Consider the following 19,568-nt stretch of genomic DNA (forward strand, 5'->3'; position numbering starts at 1 on the left):
TTTACAGACCACCTGGCCCTTTGGGTACCTTTTTCGAAGATTTTGAGTCCGTCCTATCTGGGCTGGTTCTGAAAGCGGATCAGTGTATTGTCGCTGGAGACTTCAACCTCCACATGGATGACCCATCAGATTCGGATACCATCAAACTCTTGGAGGCCACCGCCCCCTTGGGCCTGACTCCGTTTCTCTTGGGACCCACCCATGTGAAGGGGCACACCCTGGACCAGGTTTTTTCGAAGGAGATAATTCCGGTGCTTTGGTCGGACCATCGGCTGGCCAAATTTTTGGTCAAAGGCACGATGAGACCTGTCAACACTGGGTCCCTGCAACAGCGTCGCGCCCACCGGGCTTATCACTCTGTAACTCCGGCAATGCTCGCGCAGGCAGCTCTTGATCATCCGTGCCCCCTTACTGGGGATCTTGAGAAGGACTTGGAAGCAGTGCAGGGCTGGTTACTGGACAGACTTAACGATCTTGCCCCAGTGATGGCCCCCCGTTCTACACCAAAACGGGTTTCGGCCCCGTGGTTCACGGCGACACTGGCAATCGCCCGACAGTCTTGCAGGGTGGCGGAAAGAGCTTGGCGTGCCCAATATGACCCTGAGGCAAAGCTGCTTTATAAGACTGCGGTTAAGGCATATCAGCGGGACATTCGTCTTGGGAAAAGGGTTTACCTTGCTGGGAGAATAGAGGCTGCCTCTAACTCCTGCAAGGAAATCTTTTCCATTGTGAGGGAATTTACAGCTCCGCGCTCGAATGTTTCCCACGATATGCCCCTTAAGTCCTGGGCCGCGGATCTTGCTAAGTTTTTTACTGACAAGATAAAGCTTATCCAGGACTCTTTCCATCTGGCGATGCCTGCTGGTGTAACTTGTACAGAGGAGAACCCGCACCTGGCAGTTTCACCAGGCCCGTCGCTGGCAGTCTTCCCCCTTCTTTCAGCCGCTGAGTCGCTAGGACTTATGGGCGCGCTTAAATCCGGTTCGCCCCTGGACCCCTGCCCGGCAAAGTTTCTATCTAGAATGGCGGAAGTCTTAAATCCCCTGGTCAACCCTCTTTTAAATCTATCACTGAGCCAGGGTTTGGTCCCACGAGCGTGGAAACCGGCTATGGTGATCCCCCTGCTGAAGAAGCCTGGCCTCGATCCTGAGGCGCTGGTCAATTATAGACCAATTTCTCTCTTGCCTGCCCTGATGAAAATTTTGGAGAAGCACATTCACATGGTGCTCTCCAACTTCTTGGAATCGCATGAGCTTTTGCATGCCTCCCAATCGGGCTTCCGCCCCAATCTCAGTACTGAGACAGCACTCCTGGAGGTGTCGGAAGACATCAAAGGAGTTCTGGACTCCGGAGGCAAGGCCATGCTGGTCATGTTGGACCTGTCGGCGGCGTTTGACACCGTCCCCCATGATGGCCTTCTCTCGAGACTCCACGAGATAGGCCTCAGGGGGACGGTGCTCAGCTGGTTTTCTTCATTTCTAGCCGACCGCCGACAAACGGTCTGGACCCCCCCGGACTCTACTGTGATGCCGCCACTGGGTGTTGGGGTCCCTCAGGGCTCTATTCTGAGCCCGACCCTTTTTAACATCTTTATGACCCCTTTGGCGGCACTGGCGGAGTCTTTCGGGGCCCGGATCGTGTCCTATGCCGACGACACACAGCTCCTCTTCTCCTGTGAGAGGGGAGGAGATTTCAACGGGGAGAGCATCCGGGATTGCCTTGGGGCTGTTTTCAGATGGTTTCACTTGAATGGCCTCAAGTGCAATTCGGAGAAGTCTGAGGTGCTCTTCTTTGGGTGTACGTCGGACCCTGACCGGCTTGGCTGGTGGCCTATCAACATGTTTCCACCTTCCTCCCCATCTTTAGTTGCCAAGAATCTGGGGGTTAAGATGGACAAGGGCTTGTCGATGAGAGCCCAGATTCTGGGAGTGACGGGCACCTGCTTCGGTCTCCTTAAGGTACTAAGGAAGTTTCTACCCCTTCTGTCGGAAGAACACCGGAACTGACTGTGCAGGCTCTGATCGGGTCCAGGCTGGACTATGCCAACGTCCTTTACCTGGGCCTGCCGGAGTATCTACTACAGCGCCTCCAGGTGACGCAGAACGCTGCGGCAAGAGCCATTTATGGCTTAAATAGGCGAGCAAGTGTGGCGGGCCTCTTGCAGGCCCTACACTGGCTGCCTATCCGCAAGCGTATTATTTTTAAGACGCTGACTTTGGCCTATAAGGCCCTTCACTCTGGAGGCGCAAAGTACCTCCAAAGGAGACTGTCCTTTTACCATCCGGCCCGGGCGCTTAGATCGGAGTCACAGTTTCTGGCTGTGGTGCCTCGCGTGGCAAGAGCTCGTATCGGTGGTCGCTCCTTTGGTTTGCGGGCACCCCAGTTGTGGAACTCTTTGCCGCTGACACTCCGGAGCGCTACCAGCCTGTTGGCTTTTAGGAAGGGTCTAAAGACTTGGTTGTTTACTCTTTAGGCCTTTCTTTCCCTCTTTTTATTTCACTCCCTCTCTGTTTTTATTGTCGTGTTATGTTATTCTGCCGTAGGTCTCGCTGTTAAAGCGCCGGGATACTCTTTTTGAGTCGCCGCGCGCTATACAAAAGAAATATAACATAACATAACATAACATAACAACACTCTACTACTTTTCCATCTACCAAAAATTTGGATCGGTAAAACGAGTAGTTTTGAGGTTTCTATGATAAGGTAGGGAGAGAAAAAAGTAGTGGAAAGGATTTAAAGATATTTGAGGGATAAAGAAAAGACGGAAAAGGAAAGGAATGAAGGAGAAATGAGTAAAGAAGTAGAAAAATGTGAAGTAGGATAAGATGTGAATAAATTAGTCCACCTCTGTGTATGCCAGTAGTCTGTGACTGTGCCTGCATGTGTATTTCATGTGTTCCGCTCTGTGGTGTCTGTGTACAAGACTTCCTAACTGCATGTAGTATGCAAGTGCATGTGTGCCAGTTTGTTTGTCAATATGAACTGATGGCTCCATCTATGTTACTGTTGGACACTATGAATGTCGACATTTGTGTACGTGGATGCTTTAAGGTGTATTGTCTGTCTTCTTGAGTGCATGCACTGCTGAATATTCATGCCATTGCTTATTGCACAGTTATAATACCAGCCTAATGGCTTTGTCTTTGTTTGCCTTTTGCATCTCTTGTTCTGAGCAGTCTGAATTCCAAGGTGAAAAAATGGGTTTGGGCAGATAATAGTCTCAGAGTTGTTTATGAATTAAATAGATAGCTGCTTTAGTGTGCTACCTTTATTTGAGATTGAATGATTTTGATCAGCAGTGCATTGCCTCAAAGATCAGCGTGATCTCGTACTGGCCTCCCCTAAATCAAAGTATGAAACAAGATAGGAGGCTGCAACTCATGGACATCAATTCATAGAAATGCCTGGGGTAGAGGAAGCAACATCACACGCCATTTGACTTTTACTTTCACTCACACACATATATTTACATTCACACACACATTCACTCATACACACATTTTCTCTTACATAAGCACACACTAACCGGCAAAGTATGCACACAGGATACATTTAAAAACATATTTTACTTACCTCAGCTGTCAGATAGGGTTATATCCCAGCTAAGTGTACTCCATTTTCTAATTACATTAATAGTGAATATTATGATATTAGAACATTGGAATGTTGGGAGCCCCATTGAAAACAATGCCGTGCTCCGGGCTTATAATGGCTGGTATAAGCCTGGAGCTCCAACATTCCAATGTTTCTTTGTTCACAGCTCTGGCTGTGAACAAAGGCTTCAAGGAGCCTGAGGGGATTCCATTCCCCTCACGCTCCCATAAGGCTTTGTTCTTTTTTGTTAGAACATTCTGCCCTCTAATGGCAGAATGTTCTAATAGCCTTATAGCCCTTCGTAGCTCGGCTACACCGGCTATTAAAGTCCCTCTCCCTTGTAAAAGGCGCCGTGCCTTCAGCTCGGGCCTTTAATGCTGGAGTGGGCCTTTAATAGCCAGTTTAGCCCTCTACGGCTGGCTATATTATTCTCTATTAGTGTAAGAAAACAACTGACTGAAATCAAGGAAAGTAGAGCCCCAAACGGTGTCCATAAGGACAAGCTGCCCCTGTGTTCCTGGCACTAAATATGCCACCTCTGAAGCCAGGGGTCGCAAAGGCAGTGCCATGGATTGAAAAGTGAAAGCCAGGGGTCACCGCTGCAACCCCTGGTGACCCCTCAAAAACGTCCCTGCTCCAACCCACACAATGACCTTTAAAATTACTATGCAATGTATGCAATTCAGTGGCAGTTCACTATATAATTTGTAGTGTGACATTCAAAGTGAAGCTGTTGGCAGCACTCTGTAACACTGTTGATAATGGAATTCTTGTGTATGGACTTTAGCCATACTCATAGTAATAATAAATTATAGGGTAAAATATCATGACATCGGTCTGTTGAATGTCTGATGAGCATATTTCTCAGGTGTAAAAAGTCCCTTATTCACCCCAATGGAGAGGGAAGGATATGCTTAAATAATCAATAAACATTGAGCTTAAAATAATGTGATCTGTTCCAAGTTGTGATTGACAACATGCTAAGCCAATGGCTTAAGCTTCTGGAGTCAAAGACACTATCTCAGCAATAAAGTGCTATAGTGCCTTCCAACACATTATACGGTACATGCCATCTCTGTTGATGAAATCTTGTCAGTATACACTGAATCGGTCTATTAGCCAATGATACTTCTAGGGTAGATCGAAGTTAGATGCTAACAGGGTCACGCTCTTGGTTCTAATATGCCATATGGGCTCAAAGATATTTCACAATAGAGAAGACTATACACAGTCTTGCATCAAATCTGCGAATTTTCAGAGCCGTCTTATGCTGACGAACTCTCAGGAATCTGCAAAACAGCACATTCCAATGCCTGCATTGTCTGATGTAGGCAGGACAAATAAACAAGAGATATTCCTCTGTTTCCTCGGGCTCGCTGTACATAAGGCAGAGGGCACAACCTTCTGGAGGAAGCATCCATTTATTGGTGAACTTTGCTAGTGATAATTTCCCTAGCCCAAGTCTTATATAGAGGGATCTAGTGAAGGGGGATCAATTTAATCAATGCATCCCCCTATTCAATGCAGTCAATCTTCTATGGTGTATTAATTAGATTATTTTTGCACTTTCATTTTCTCAAAAGGTCAACTTCACCATTTCGATGGGGAAATTAGTAATAGATGGGTTTGAGACTGATTTTAGCAGTTATCGATGGCCAGGTCCAATCTAAAACAAACTAGTGGAGTACCTTGGGGGAGTCTCAGTGCATACCTTAAAAATTTGTTCTCAGCAACCCCAATTGGTTTTACATTACTCTGGTCTCATAGTTCTTAGCCATATGTGGGGTGCAGCCATGATTGAGTTCTCAAGCTCTCTAGTAGAGGGGATACTGGGTAAGATAAAGTATTTGTTGCAAAATGTAATGGGACTCCCGCCCTGTGGTTGAGCAGGAACGTACTCTGAAAGATTTGACTAGCCCAAGAGTTACTGCTTGAAAGGCCAACTCCCAGGTAGTCAAATTCCGAGACCCTTTCCAATCTTATTCCATCCAGATTTGGGGACCCTCTAACATGTTTATGGGGGTTTATTGTCATGAATTACATTTTATTTGAGTTCACGACTAAGCCATGATTAAAGTAAAATAGGTTAAACCTGGTAAGAAGGGTCTCAATTCCATGTGGAGTTTTTGATACGAGTAGGGTGTCTTCAGCAAAAAATAACGTTGGCTTTTTGTGTGCCACCCAGGATACGGGGAATCAGTTTTGCAGCCCCCCAAAAAATCTACACATCACAGATGCATACTACTGTGTACTCTTGTAATGTACATCACTGCTGGCTTTCTAGTCATGTTCTGAATAAATCTGTAAGATATAAAAAAAAGTGAATATATACAAACAGTCACTGTAAGTTCAAACAGCATATTTATTTTCCAGGACATATGCAAATCGCTCTGGTGTCATAGAGTCGGCCACAGATGTGAAACAAAGTTCATGCCTGCTGCAGAAGGTACAGTGTGTGGTCTGAACATGGTGAGTTAGCAAATGCCTGTTTGAAGCTGAACAACCATCTGTAGGCAAATATGTACTTTACAATTCTTATTGTTTACCCTTAAAACGTATATTTTATGCAATCTACTTAAGACTTGGGAAACAACAGAATTATATTTGGGCCAATATTCATACTCTACATAAGATTACAGTTTGGCATACCAGAAATCGAAAATGAATTAGCCACTTTTCATAAAGTTCATCAACCTCGCAAGCGTTCAGTGCTTGGACAACTACTTCAGTTTTTAAGGCGCTAAATAGAGATCACATGAATTCTAAAAGAACAATAGTAATGCCCTAATTACACATTTTATTAGCACCCACCTACAAGGATGATTTATTTTTAAACCTTCATCTGAGAACGTGTTTAAAAACTAACCCTATACAACAACTGCCTTTCTTTGGTATCATGATCTTTTTTACTGAGTATTAACGTCTTGCTTATCCACACAAGTTGTAGAATAGGTGGAAAATGTTGCAAAGAGCAGATACTACATGATTTGCCTCACTTACTTCAATCTAATTGAGGCAATATTGGACTGTGGTTTTTGACAGCAAATGTCTGTAGAATGGAACTTATAAGTACACCTTATTTGTGACATGCAGTACATACATCATTGCACTTTTCAATATAGCACACTCTGCAAACCAAATCACTTCTAACCACTCAGAAACGGATTCATAGCAAATCTGGAAGTTCCATGAATGTATGAGAACTTGCCATTTCCAGCCTACTCAGAGAGATTTACACACACATACGAACAGAGTTGAAGCATATTACTGAGGATAATTTGCACCCATGGCTATAACATAATACCCCCTCTCTGTGGTGTGATTCACAGAGGGACTGCTAACACAGAAAGTTGCTCCTGCTGGGTCACTCCTGTGTTTGGGGCAAATGCCATACTTTCTTGGAGCGATCATATAATTCCAGGAGCAACCTTCAAATCTGTGACTCTGGTAGATTTCCAGAAGTGAGTGAAGGAGGACGCATTTATGCGTGCTGAAATGTAGCTATAAAAGTCCACATTTGTAAAGCGCACAATCACCCGTAAGGGTCTCTAGGCGCTGGGGGCCGTCGGGAAGATTAAGCGAGCTATTGCCCAGAGTCACATGGTGCTGGGCTAATCTGCCGCTATCTACTGTCTATTTTCAGGTTACAAACATAATTGCAAAGATACTTGCAGAAAGTTTGTGACTATTAAAAAACTTGCATATTCGTGGTTTTCACGCCTCTTGCATGCATTTCCACCCAGAGATGCTCACTCCACTGGCCCTGTGGGAAAATCGAATTAGAAGGACAAATCCACCTTTCCTAATTCCTTGAATCAGGAATGTGATGATTAGTCCTAAAAAAAATGCTGCTTTTTGCACACCTGAGGTATATTTAGGTGTGCAACTAGCTCTGTAAATTGGACCCTTTGAACTTAGCAGGCAGCGTTAAGGTAGTGACATACTTACTCTATCACACTTAAGTCTTGGTTTTGGAAATCATGTGAAACGGCAAACATTTTCCACTTTTTTTAAACCCATCTGTCACACATCTCACATCCTCCTGCAAGAGAGTTTAGGGCATTAACATTCTCGTCTCCGTGGTGCCTGGACACACAAACAGATTTGAATTCTGCATTCTTTTCTCATCACTCGCTTTTTCTCCTTGAGTGATGATTTATTGCTTGACAGATGTGCACAGCAGGTAGCCAAAGAATCCCACGCGATGCGGTAGTCAGTGAATGCGGAAGTCGTGTTCTCCACACAACTGGCAGTTTCAATTTGTGGACTATATGAGCCAAGTCGACTAATAGTCTCATCAGCAATCTCAAAACTCAAAGTGAAGAGGCTGCCTATCGTACCCAAAAATATGTCAGTTTCTGCATGACAACGTACAATGGGGATGGATCGGTTCCATGTCCTTTGGTGCATGAATAGTTGGCTTCATCTGACTGGAGATTTCTATCACTTCAATGATTATTAAGGTAATTTTCAGGACACGCACTGAACGCTGAACGATTTCTTTGTCAGATCTGACCCTTGATATGTAACTGCTATTATATGGGCCCACTGGTTTATTCATTAGCCTCTCTGAAATCACCACTATTTAAAATATGAGGCAAGACTAGTGTTTCAGTTTCACTCCACGTGCTAGTCAACATATTGTCAAATCACAAGTGTTCTAATAGACGTTCCTTATGTAATGAAATCCTAAGCATTATTCTCAATATTTTCATATTGGTTTCTTCACTAGTTCTTCTGGTGATAATATAATTTCCTGGTGCTCTTTCTTTGCTCTAATTCAATCGGAGCCCTGCTTTGGGTATTATGAGAGCTCTTATTATTGGATATGTTTTCACATGTGAAGGTGCATTTGGGCGAGAATGGACAATAAACAGCATTGAAAATTGGCTTCAAGGTAAACAAGAGATGGCAAAGTCAATAGGTATGACATTGACTGCTTGCCTTTTCGCTTTGTCAATGCTTGTTTTGGGTTTACATCATTTTTTCAAAACTTTACTGATGGTAATCTGCTAGGCTCATACCAATATAAAAAAAGACTCATTGACTAAAGGTTTTCTGTTCTAAAATATCAGTTTGCCATAACAGTTCCTGGCACACATGGGAACAGTTTTGAATGTGAATGTGCTCCTTGTGAAAGAGCAGAATGTCACTGACAGTGAAGTTAGCCAGTGGATGAACCATTGCCCCATGCAGTATGCAGTAGTGGATGGAAGAAAAATATGAATGACTGGTCTTATATGCCATACGCAGAGTTAGATCGAGGTACACTTTCTGTAAAGGATGCACAACAGTGAAACCTCTATTCCTACCTGCATTCATAATTGTTAGATGTGGGGTCTCTAGTTGGCAGTGGTATGCAGCCTGTCTAAGTATGGTCCCACACTATAGTCAAGGGTAAATGTAGTACACACTAAGTTTGCCTGTGCACACCCTCTAGTAACTTTGCTCAGAGCAGTCAGGCTAAACTAAGAAGGCAATGTGTAACGTATTTGTGCACACACACACACATACACACAGTAATGCAGTGAAAATACTGCACTAGTTTAGAAAAGTAGCCACTATTTATCTGAATAAAACAAGACCAAAGCAACAAAAATCCAACATGCAGAAATTAGGATACACATTTATCAATAGTTTTCCACCCACTATGGATTGCACCACCTAGTATCAATGTCCAACGCAGTACATAGATGAATGTCCATCCAATAGTTGTATATTTTCACATTTTCTTTATTCTTCTTTATTTTGTGAAAAAACACCAGGCAGCCAACGCGTTTCGTTCTTGTAAAAAGAACTTCATCAGGGCTGTAAAAACATAAAAAAAAGATATATACATATATAATACACACATTCGTTTTTGCCAAAGGCATTTTCTCGCGCACTCCCAGCTTTCTTTCAATGACGACCAGCAATCCACTGCAGTGCACGTTATTTTATTTTCATAACAGCTTAACCAGCAGCACTTCTCTACACGTTTTGGTCTCGCAGAGACCTTGTTCATGAGACTAAATAATACAATATAAGATATATTGATAAACAATAATACAATATATGATACATCAAAACAGGAGAGATTCTACAATATCTCCCACGCATATGAATTTTCCCTAATACATATCCAATTTCATGTGCGAGTGAAAACATCAAGCACCTGGGCATATAGCCTTTCTCTCTAAACATTGATAAATACATTTTATTTCATTTTTTTCCCATTTTTTCAAAGTTCATATCTCCATCCCTAAAGGAAGCTATAATCCAAGCCCTGATGAAGTTCTTTTTAAAAGAACAAAACGGGTTGGCTGCCTGGTGTTTTTTCACAAGATAAAGAAGAATAAAGAACATTTGAAAATATACAACTATTGGATGGACATTCATCTATGTACTGTGTTGGACATCGATACTCGGTGGTGCAATCCATAGTGGATGGAAGTCTATGCTGATCATTGGAATCGCCCCTTGGGAACAGCGGGGGTAGTGGAAGTGCACACCAAGAGAGCCAATAGCTCGCACATCAGTCAAACTTTGAATGGCAGGCAGGTAGTGCCTAGGGAGAGGTGTGTCACACACACTTGGTTGTGAGTGTACGGTTGTCTTGTTCCCTTTTGTTGCTGTAACACATTTATCAATCGTAAATGCAGTTATAGCGTGTAAAACACAATATCTACAGCAGGGGCTCTATACTAACGTGCTTGATGAAATTGACTCCAAAAGTTCAGGGCCGACCGCGATGGACCGCAGGCCGATTACAGTGTCGTACAGACCCCGGGTACAGTACCTTTGAAACAATTACAAAACCAAGACGTTGCGAGGTGCTGGAGAGTTGAGGCTAGTGCGGCATCGGTTCCTTACTGCTGGTGCAGGTCGCTGGCACCTCGGATGGTGCATTGGACAACGGAGGTGAGGCATCACTGAAGCAAGTGAGGCATCTGTTTCTGAAGGTGGTGCAGAGTCGTTGAGCCGTTTATGTCCTGTGACTTTGCAAGGCATAGGAGAGGAGATGCAGAGTTGGTAGCGAGGCATTGGTTCTGCTGGCAGTGCGGGGTTGATGAAGCTTCGAGGATCAAGCAACGAGGCAAGACTTCTCGGTGTAGATGTCACACCACGGGGCCGCAAGTGCTGCTGTGAAGTTGAGCGTCACGACCTTTGGTGACACAGTGCTTGAGACTCAGGCTGCGGCAGATCTTTGGAGGTGCTGCAGAGGAGTCAGGGCCGGGAAACAGCCTTTACAATGGAAGCGTTACAACGCATGCTATTACAACTCAAGTCGTTACAACGCGAAAGGCTTGTTGCAGTGGGTAGAATGTGTTGGAGTTAAAATCCCAAAACTTCCCTACTGTTGCACACACTAGTGTTGTAATAGTAAATTATACTATTCCAACTTCCAGCGCACCCCGACAGCAAGTCGGGGTTAAGGTATGCATTGTAATGGCACGTATTGTAATGGCATGCGTTGTAACATCATACAACCATCAGGGCCTTTGTTGCAAGTCATGGTCATTGTGTTGAATGGGCACCACAGCTCCGGTGCAGGCAGCGGCATAGTGTCGAAGAGAAGCGCTGGCTCCGAAGTCACACTCTAAGTTGAGGTGGTAGTTTATTTTTGTTTAGCATAGCAAACTCACTTCCAAGGGTGCAGGAACTCGATTTCACACCACTTGGCAGAGTAGTGATCTCAGCCTAGGGAACCAAGGTGCTGCAGGTAAAGTCTTTTATGGCCCTGAGACTTCCAACAGTAGGCAAGCTCAACTCAAGCACTTGGAAAAACTTTGGAAGCAGGATGCAGACAGCAAAGTCCAGCCCTCTCACTACTATGCACGAAGCAGCAGACATCAGGCCAATACAGCAGAGAAATCAGCAAAGTGGCAGTCCCTCATGGCAGTACATCAGCTCTTCTTTCTGGCAGAATGTCCTCAGTCCAGAAGTGCCCCGAGTATATAGTGTCACAGATCCAGTACATATACCCATTGTAGCCCTTGAAGTAGGGAAAGTTCAAAGAAAGGAATTTGTAGTACACAAGATTGTGCCCTTCCTGCCCCTGGCTCCAGACACATTACAGGGGTGTAGTCAGTTGAAAACCCAAAGAAAAATTCTACCTTTCCTTACACCAGATTTGCAGAAAACTGTCATCATTGCCTTAGTCTTATCACAACTGGATCACTGTAATGCTTTATAATGCCCTATATATGGGAATGAAGCTAGGCTCCCTAAAAAAACTACAGAGATGACAGATGCAGCTGCACAAGCCATTAAAAACATCGAGAAAGTTTACTTTGTCTCACAAGACCTAGAGGAACTGCATTGGCTCCCAATTAAAAAGAGAGTGCCTTTTAAAAGCACTGTACACAGTACACAGATCCCTCCATTTCAATGGCCAGGCTTATTGAAAAAAACTAATTTTCTTGATATTCCCCCTTAAGATGCCTTCTATCTGCATCATTCAAAACAATCAGGGTGCCCAGAAATTACACTGCCTCCTAGGGAGGCAGAAGCTTTGTCCACTCCACCTGCAAGCTCTGGAATCAACTTCCCTAGCACATGAGGAGCCAGACTAATCAGATGACTTTCAGGAAGCTCCTTAAAACATGACTCTTCTCTCTTCCCTTGTAATCATAGATATTGTCTTCACTTGCAGCATTTCTTCATTTCAGACTGGAGCGCAGAGACACTCCCTGGCATTTGTTGAGCTCTACAAAAAATAAATCTCAAATATATATGGTCAGCTCCTCCCACCACTGTAGCTCAGGAAGACCTATCAGCCTGGTGAAGGGCCATCAGGAAAAGCGGGAAACACCTCAGATCCCTTACTGTGTGACTGTCTAGAGCATGGGTACTCACAAACTTTCTCTCAGGGGCCAAATTTACAGTGTGGTTTGTGGCCGAGGGCCGCACCGGTGGGGGCGGGGTCAGTGAGAGAGGGGGCGGGGCTAGAGCAACAAAAAAAACCTTTGACCATGAGGTTGAACACAGGCCCCTGCAGCAGACGTCTTCGTCCACTGACCCACCAGATCCAGCATACACGCATATCTCTCTCTCTATCTCTCTCTCTCTCCCTCTCCCTCCCTCCCTATCTTTCTCTCCCTCCCCCCTCTCTCCCTCTCTGTCTCCCTCCCTCTGTCTCTCTCCCTCTCTCTGTCTCCCTCCCTGTCTGTCTCCATCCCTCTCTGTCTCCCTCCCTCTCTGTCTCCCTCCCTCTCCGTCTCCCTCCCTCCATGTCTCCCTCCCTCCCTCCCTCTAAGTCTCACTCCCTCTCTCTGTCTCCCTCCCTCTTTCTCCCTCCCTCCCTCTCTCTCCCTTCTTCCCTGTCTCCCTCCCTGCCTCCCTCCCTGTCTCCCTCCCTGTCTCCCTCCCTGCCTCCCTCCCTGTCTCCCTCCCTGTCTCCCTCCCTCCCTCCCTGTCTCCCTCCCTCCCTCCCTGCCTCCCTCCCTCTCTCTCTCTGTCTCTGTCTCTCTCCCTCTCTCTGTCTCCCTCTCTCTGTCTCCCTCCCTCTGTCTCCCTCCCTCCCTGTCTCCCTCCCTGTCTCCCTCCCTCCCTCTCTCTCTCTGTCTGTCTCCCTCCCTCTCTGTCTCCCACCCTCTGTCTCCCTCCCTCTCTGTCTCCCTCCCTCTCCCTCTCTGTCTCCCTCCCTCTCTGTCTCCCTCCCTCCCCGTCTCCCTACCTCCATACCTCCCTCTCTGTCTCCCTCCCTCTCTGTCTCCTTCCCTCTCTGTCTCCCTCCTTCCCTATCTGTCTCCCTCCTTCCCTTTCTGCCTCCCTCCATGTCTCCCTCCCTCCATGTCTCCCTGTCTCCCTCCCTCCCTCTCTGTCTCCCTCCCTCTATGTCTCCCTCCCTCTCTCTGTCTCCCTCCCTCTCTCTCCCTTCTTCCCTGTCTCCTTCCCTCCCTCTCCCTTCTCCCCTGTCTCCCTCCCTCCCTGTCTCCCTCCCTGTCTCCCTTCCTCCCTGCCTCCCTCCCTCTCTCTCTCTGTCTCCCTCCCTCCCTCTGTCTCCCTCCCTCTGTCTCCCTCCTTCTCTGTCTCCCTCCCTCTCTTTCTCCCCCTCCATCTCCCTCTCCTTCCCTCTCCCTCTCCCTCCCTCCCTCTCCTTCCCTCTCCCTCTCCCTCCCTCTCTCTCCCTCCCTCCCTCTCCCTCCCTCTCCCTCCCTCCCTCTCCCTCCCTCTCTCTGTCTCCCTCCCTCCCTGTCTCCCTCCCTCTATCCCTCCCCCCTGTCTCCCTCCCCCCATACCTCGCTCGCTGTCTCCCTCCCTCCCTCTGTCGCCCTCCCTCTTCCTTTGTCTCCCTCCTTCACACCCTCTGTCTCCCTCCTTCACACCCACGATCTCGCTCCTTCTCACCCTCCGTCTCACCCTCTGTCTCCATCCCTCCCTCTGTCTCCCTCCCTCTGTCTTCATCCCTGTCTCCATCCCTCCCTCTTCCTCCCTCTGTCTCCCTCCCCCTCCCCTCTCTCTGTCTTTCTCTCTCTGTCTCCCTCCCTCTGCATCCCTCCCTCTCTCTCTCTGTCTCCCTCCCTCTGTCTCCCTCCCTCCTGCTCTCTGTCTTCCTCCCTTTCTGTCTCCCTCCCTCCCTCCTTCTCCTTCCCTCCATCCCTCCCTCCCTCTCTCGCTGTCTCCCTCTCTCTGTCTCCCTCTCTCTCGCTGTCTCCCTCCCTCTCTCTCGCTGTCTCCCTCCATCTCTTTCTGTCTCCCTCCCTCTCTCCCTCGCTCCCTCCCCCTGTCTCCCTCCCTCTCTCTCACTGTCTCCCTCCCTCTCTCTTTCTGTCTCCCTCCATCTCTTTCTGTCTCCCTCCCTCTCTCCCTCGCTCCCTCCCCCTGTCTCCCTACCTCTCTCCCCATCCCTACTTCTCCCTCCCTCCGTCCCCCTTCTCTCCCTCTCTCCCTCCCCTGACTCTCCCTCTCTCACACCCCCGACTCTCTCCGTCCCTTGACTCCCTCCCTCCCTCTCTCTCCCTTCTTTGCCCTCCCCTCACTCTCCATCCCTCCCTCGCCCTGCCCTGGCTCTCCCTCTCTCTCCCTCCCTCGCCCTGGCTCTCCCTCCCTCGCCTTGGCTCTCCCTCACTCTCCCTCCAGCCTCGCTCTCCCACCCTCGCCCTCTCCTGACTCTCCCTCCCTGTCTCTCCCTCCCTGTCTCTCCCTCCCTGTCTCTCCCTCCCTCGCCCTCCCCTGACTCTCTTCCTACCTCGCCCTCCCCTGATTCTCCCTCTCTCCCCCTCCCTCACCCTCCCCTGACTCCCTCTCTCTTTCCCTCCATCGCCCTCCCCTGACTCCCCCTCTCTCTCCCTCCATCGCCCTCCCCTGACTCCCCCTCTCTCTCCCTCCATCGCCCTCCCCTGACTCTCCCTCTCTCTCCCTCCATCGCCCTCCCCTGACTATCCCTCTCTTTCCCTCCCCTGACTATCCCTCTCTCTCCCTCCCCTGTCTCTCCCTCTCTCTCCCTCCCCTGACTTTCCCTCCCAGGAGCCCGCCAAGCCCCAGCAATGCCTTCTTGGGGGCAAAGGGCAGCAAGGCTGGTAAAATTAAAAATATGCATTTTAGCAACTCTGCAAGTCGCGCTCTGACAGCCATGTAATGGCTGGTCAGCAGCACACACACACTCCGGCCCCCCACTTTCCCCGTGCCTGTGTCCAGCACCGTGATAAGAAAAAGAGTGTTCAGAGTTGTAGTTGGCAGTTTGGATCCTGTTGTGAAGCACGTTATTTAAGTAATTCTTTCAAGTGCAGATTTACTTGGCACAAAGTTTAACATTTGCTGGTTAAAGACGACATACACTGAAGTTCTTAACAAAAGTACCGTAATAGAAAGGAAATTGTGGCAGACTGGAAGACGCCTCATTGGACGTGCTGCCGTAAACTGCTTTTGGGAACAAGCACAAGTGTCTGTCAAGGTTTTCCACCAGAGAGCCTGGAAAAAAAGCTAAAACACGCCGTTACCTTGCCAGCGCCACGAAATGATTATGACATGTCATTAAAAAACAATAACTCTGTGCACCAGACTCGCACTGTTTTCTTGAATGGAGCTCCTCCTACCACATCGTAGTGCCAAGCAGGGTGTACATGACTGAGCGGACACGAGTATACCTGGGTGCAGGCAGCTCTGAAACTAGCTGGTGAAAAGAACGACGGCGATGTGCATAACCTTTTAATTCTTAAATAATACCTGACAGGTGTGTGGTGCCTGCTGGCTCACTGATGGGGCCCCTGGAGCGCAGGGCCACCCCGCAATGCGGGGGCTGCGCGGGGGGGGCCTGTGTTACGCCCCTGCCACCCCCTTGTCAGCCCGGGATGAGACAGCTTGCCTGGCGCGCGCACAGCCGTGCCGGAGCATTTCACACGTCTTTAAAGACCATTAACTTTTTAATGAGGCTTTGTTCTGTTTCACCTCTTCTGAGGCCCCTGCAGCTCCACTCTATGGCTGGAATCTCTCACCCCCCAGAGAGCAGAGCCTCTCCGAGTCCAGGCTGCTGCAACCGGCAGTGTTTACTGACACTCGAGAATTTTTTTTTTAAAACTGGTACATGTCTGTAAGGTCCGCGGGCCGCCAAGGAAGGCTTGCCGGGCCGCAAGCGGCCCGCGGGCCGTACTATGAGTACCCCTGGTCTAGAGTGAATTCACAAAACCCAACTGTCATCTTAACCAGACTTGTATTCTAGGGACAGGCAGAGGCACAGAATGTTTAAGTAAGAAAATGCAAATTTTCTAAAAGTGACATTTTCGGTCCCGCAATTTTAAAACCAATTTCACTAAAATATGTGTTTTTAAATCGTGAGTCCAGAGACACCAAACTTCATATTTCAGTCTGCTCCCAATTGGAAGATACACGTGTAAAATGTTACAAGGCAGCTCCAATGCTAACCTATGGTAGAGATAGGCCTTGCTGTAGTGAAAAATGAATTTAGCAGTTTCTCAGAACCAGGACATATAAAACTTAAAAACACATGTCCTACCTTTTAAATAACCTGCACCCTGTCCATGGGGCTTCCTAGGTCCTACCTTAGAGGTGCCTTACATGTAATAAAAGGGAAGGTTTGGGTCTTGTAAGTAGAGGAACTTGCCAAGTCGACATGGTAGTTTAAAACTTCACACAAGGCTCTGCAGTGGCTGACCTAAGGAATGTTTGGGAGGGCTACTCATTTGGGTGGCACAATCAGTGCTGCAGGCCCACTATTAACATTTGATTTACAGTCCTTGGGCACACACAGTGCACTGTACTACGGACTTATTAGCATATCAAATAGAGCACATCCACTTTAGCACTGGCCAGCAGTGGTAACGTGCCCAGAGTCCTAAAACCAACAGAATTAAGGTCAGAAAAATAGGCAGAGGAAAGCAGAAAGTTGGCGGATAACCCTGAAAACAGGGTCAGGTCCAACAATAATTGATAAAAATTCAAACTCAGTGCAATTAATTTACTTCACAATTTTAAATGTGAAGTTTGCATATGTAAGGGAACCGGGTTGCAATTCAATCGTTTTTTTACCAAATGGACACATTAAAATGCATCTGATATGCATTTTAAGCAACATCTTTAGGGGCCTAGGTGCCTGGGTTTCTCTGGCTACCTACATTTTTTCATGGTGGCACATCTGTTAGATGGGCCTTACAATTGCTGTAAAATGTGCCCTGTTTCTCAGGTGCAAGTATGTCAGATATTGTGGTCAAGGTCTCCAGGGTCTGGCGCATATTGCTGCTGTTACATTGAGCTATGCATGGTTGACCAATGTACATTGCCCGTTATTGTTTGTGGGCCCAGTGAATTTAGTCTGTTTTTAGGAGAAGATCAATTGTTCGTTGTAACCTTAACACATTAGAAACATAGCTCCCCTAAATAAAAAAAATACTGATGTCCCCCATTTCCAAAATAAAATTGCCGTTATTTGAGCACTTGGCCATGCTCTATAATGCAGATTCCTTCAGTGGGTACCCCAAATCACTCATCAGCTTTAAATCACTTCAGAAATCCCATGTTCTGATGTTTCTTCGTACAGGCAGAAAACTCACTGTAAACCACACATCTGATGCCTTTCGCAATCAGCTTATGGTGCATGTCACTGCAAAGTACCACCATGCATGTATACCTTGGTTTATACAAAATATTTGGAAAGAGAGATTACTATATGTTATCATGAGACTCACTTCATGAGGAATGATTTGAACTGGTAGGACACAAATGAATGGAGATTTAAGGTGAGCAATAGTGGCAACATCCCTTGTAGTTTTATGAAACTATCTGCAGGATGCAGGCTATAAATTAATTGGATGGGCAATTTTCATGTTGTTATAAAATGGAGAAACATTTATCACCCCTTGTATAATATCTTACTATCTATTTGAAAAAACACACAAAAACACTGAAATTCACCATCTCTTGTTTACTGGAGTAACTATAACTCGCTCCACTGCCATGTACAGTGATGGTAGCAATGATTTATTTAAGATGTCATCAGTGATGTTATCAATAATGTCACAGAACATGTTATGAGTGATGTAATACGTGAAGTCTAAAGCAGTGCAGGGTAAAGGCGTATTTTATAGTTACTTCAGGCCCTACACCCAACCCCCCAATGGGCAGCTAACCCCTGCTGTGTGCAACCTTCCACTGTGCATAGCATGGAGTAACCTACAAGACCTGGTCTGCCTTAAAGGACACCCACAGCACTTATTGTTTTTAATTCTTTTTCGATCCCACTGGACTCTTACATGAGTAAGGGGGTCACATTGGCTCCTGCGAGAGTCATGTGGGGTTGTGGCACCCCAGGTATTTATTATTTTTATTTGGCTGGGCTGGTGAGATTCCCCACAAGGCTAGCCCTACCCTGCCCTCTTATGACTTGTGTTTTTTACTTACCGCCCATGGGGACTGAGTCGTCATCTCTTGTAATGATGGCCTTAATATTGCTTGTTATGTTGCGGCCAGCAAATCAGATCTCGAGCTCTTGCAAAACATCAGGGAGATTCTTGCTCCCTCTAGAGCACAGCTTTTCCAAACTTTTCATGTTGGTGACACGCTTTTTGGACATGCATCATTTCGCGACACGGTAATGCGAGCGAGCATAGTGAGTGAGCCCGAACCACCTACGAGCAAATAAAAAAGTGGGCAAATGGTGCATTTTCAAGCAAATTTGAGAAAGGAGGAAGGTTAATAAAGCAATTGTGAATCTGTTCTAAGAAAGACAGTGACTGGCAAAACTGTCTATCACTTGTTCTGCTGACATCCTAGGCACGCAAAAAGAAAGACTTCATGAAATATACCACCAAGCTGTGAATATGTCCCTACTGCGAGGCTAGTTGCTCAACACACCAAAAAAACACTATTTGCATTAACCACTACGGCGCCCCCCAACCATCGGAAAAAGGCTGAGGTTAAGCCTTTTCTAGTTATCGCCAGCTTGCTATCAAATACTCTTCCGGGCGACTTGTGAAAGGCACACCAGCTCTGTCCTTTCAAGAAGGCACTAGAAGACACTCACTGTTTCAGTAAAGCTTAAATTTGTTTTACTGTCAGAACAGGTTTATGTTTTCCAAATACTTGCTTGATGAATTCTCATGCTTTTCTGTTGGGTTGGCAGTCAGCTCTCAGGCCAGTGGAGTTATATTCCCGGGGACTACAAATAAAATAGAGTCATACTGTGCAAGTCATTAAATCTTCATGCCTCACGTTTCTTATCTGCCAAAAGTGGGAGTGTTTGGAAGCAAGCTGAACATCAGTGGTAGGAGGCATGAGATATAAATGATAATCATCGCTACTAAGTGCTGTAAGTTAAATAAAAATACTCCCATCATTCTGTTTGCCACGGGAGTCCCTAGGGCCGAATTACCCAATCTGGCCTCCCTGAACTTGATGTTCGATTGTACAGGAGGGCCAGCAGGTTTACAAGGGTGCCGTGCTTTGTTTAACCTTAAAAACCCAGACTCCGTCTCCTGGGCCCCTCCCCCCCTTATCTCTTCTTTGTTTTGGGGGGCCGCTTCTCTCGTTGGTGCACT

General features: G+C 46.7%; 1 protein-coding gene across 1 annotated transcript in view; it reads left to right on the top strand.

The window, feature by feature from the left end:
- The window catches only part of ADAMTS18 (ADAM metallopeptidase with thrombospondin type 1 motif 18), a 386,340-nt gene that overhangs the window by 221,267 nt on the left and 145,505 nt on the right, over positions 1-19,568 (top strand). Inside the window, exon 11 of the mRNA XM_078668828.1 lies at positions 5,968-6,063. Coding sequence (XP_078524954.1) covers positions 5,968-6,063 — 96 coding nt within the window. The remainder of the gene's footprint in view (positions 1-5,967; positions 6,064-19,568) is intronic.

Source organism: Lissotriton helveticus, chromosome 12 (genome assembly GCF_964261635.1).
Source record: "Lissotriton helveticus chromosome 12, aLisHel1.1, whole genome shotgun sequence".
NCBI classification, from domain to species: Eukaryota; Metazoa; Chordata; class Amphibia; order Caudata; family Salamandridae; genus Lissotriton; species Lissotriton helveticus.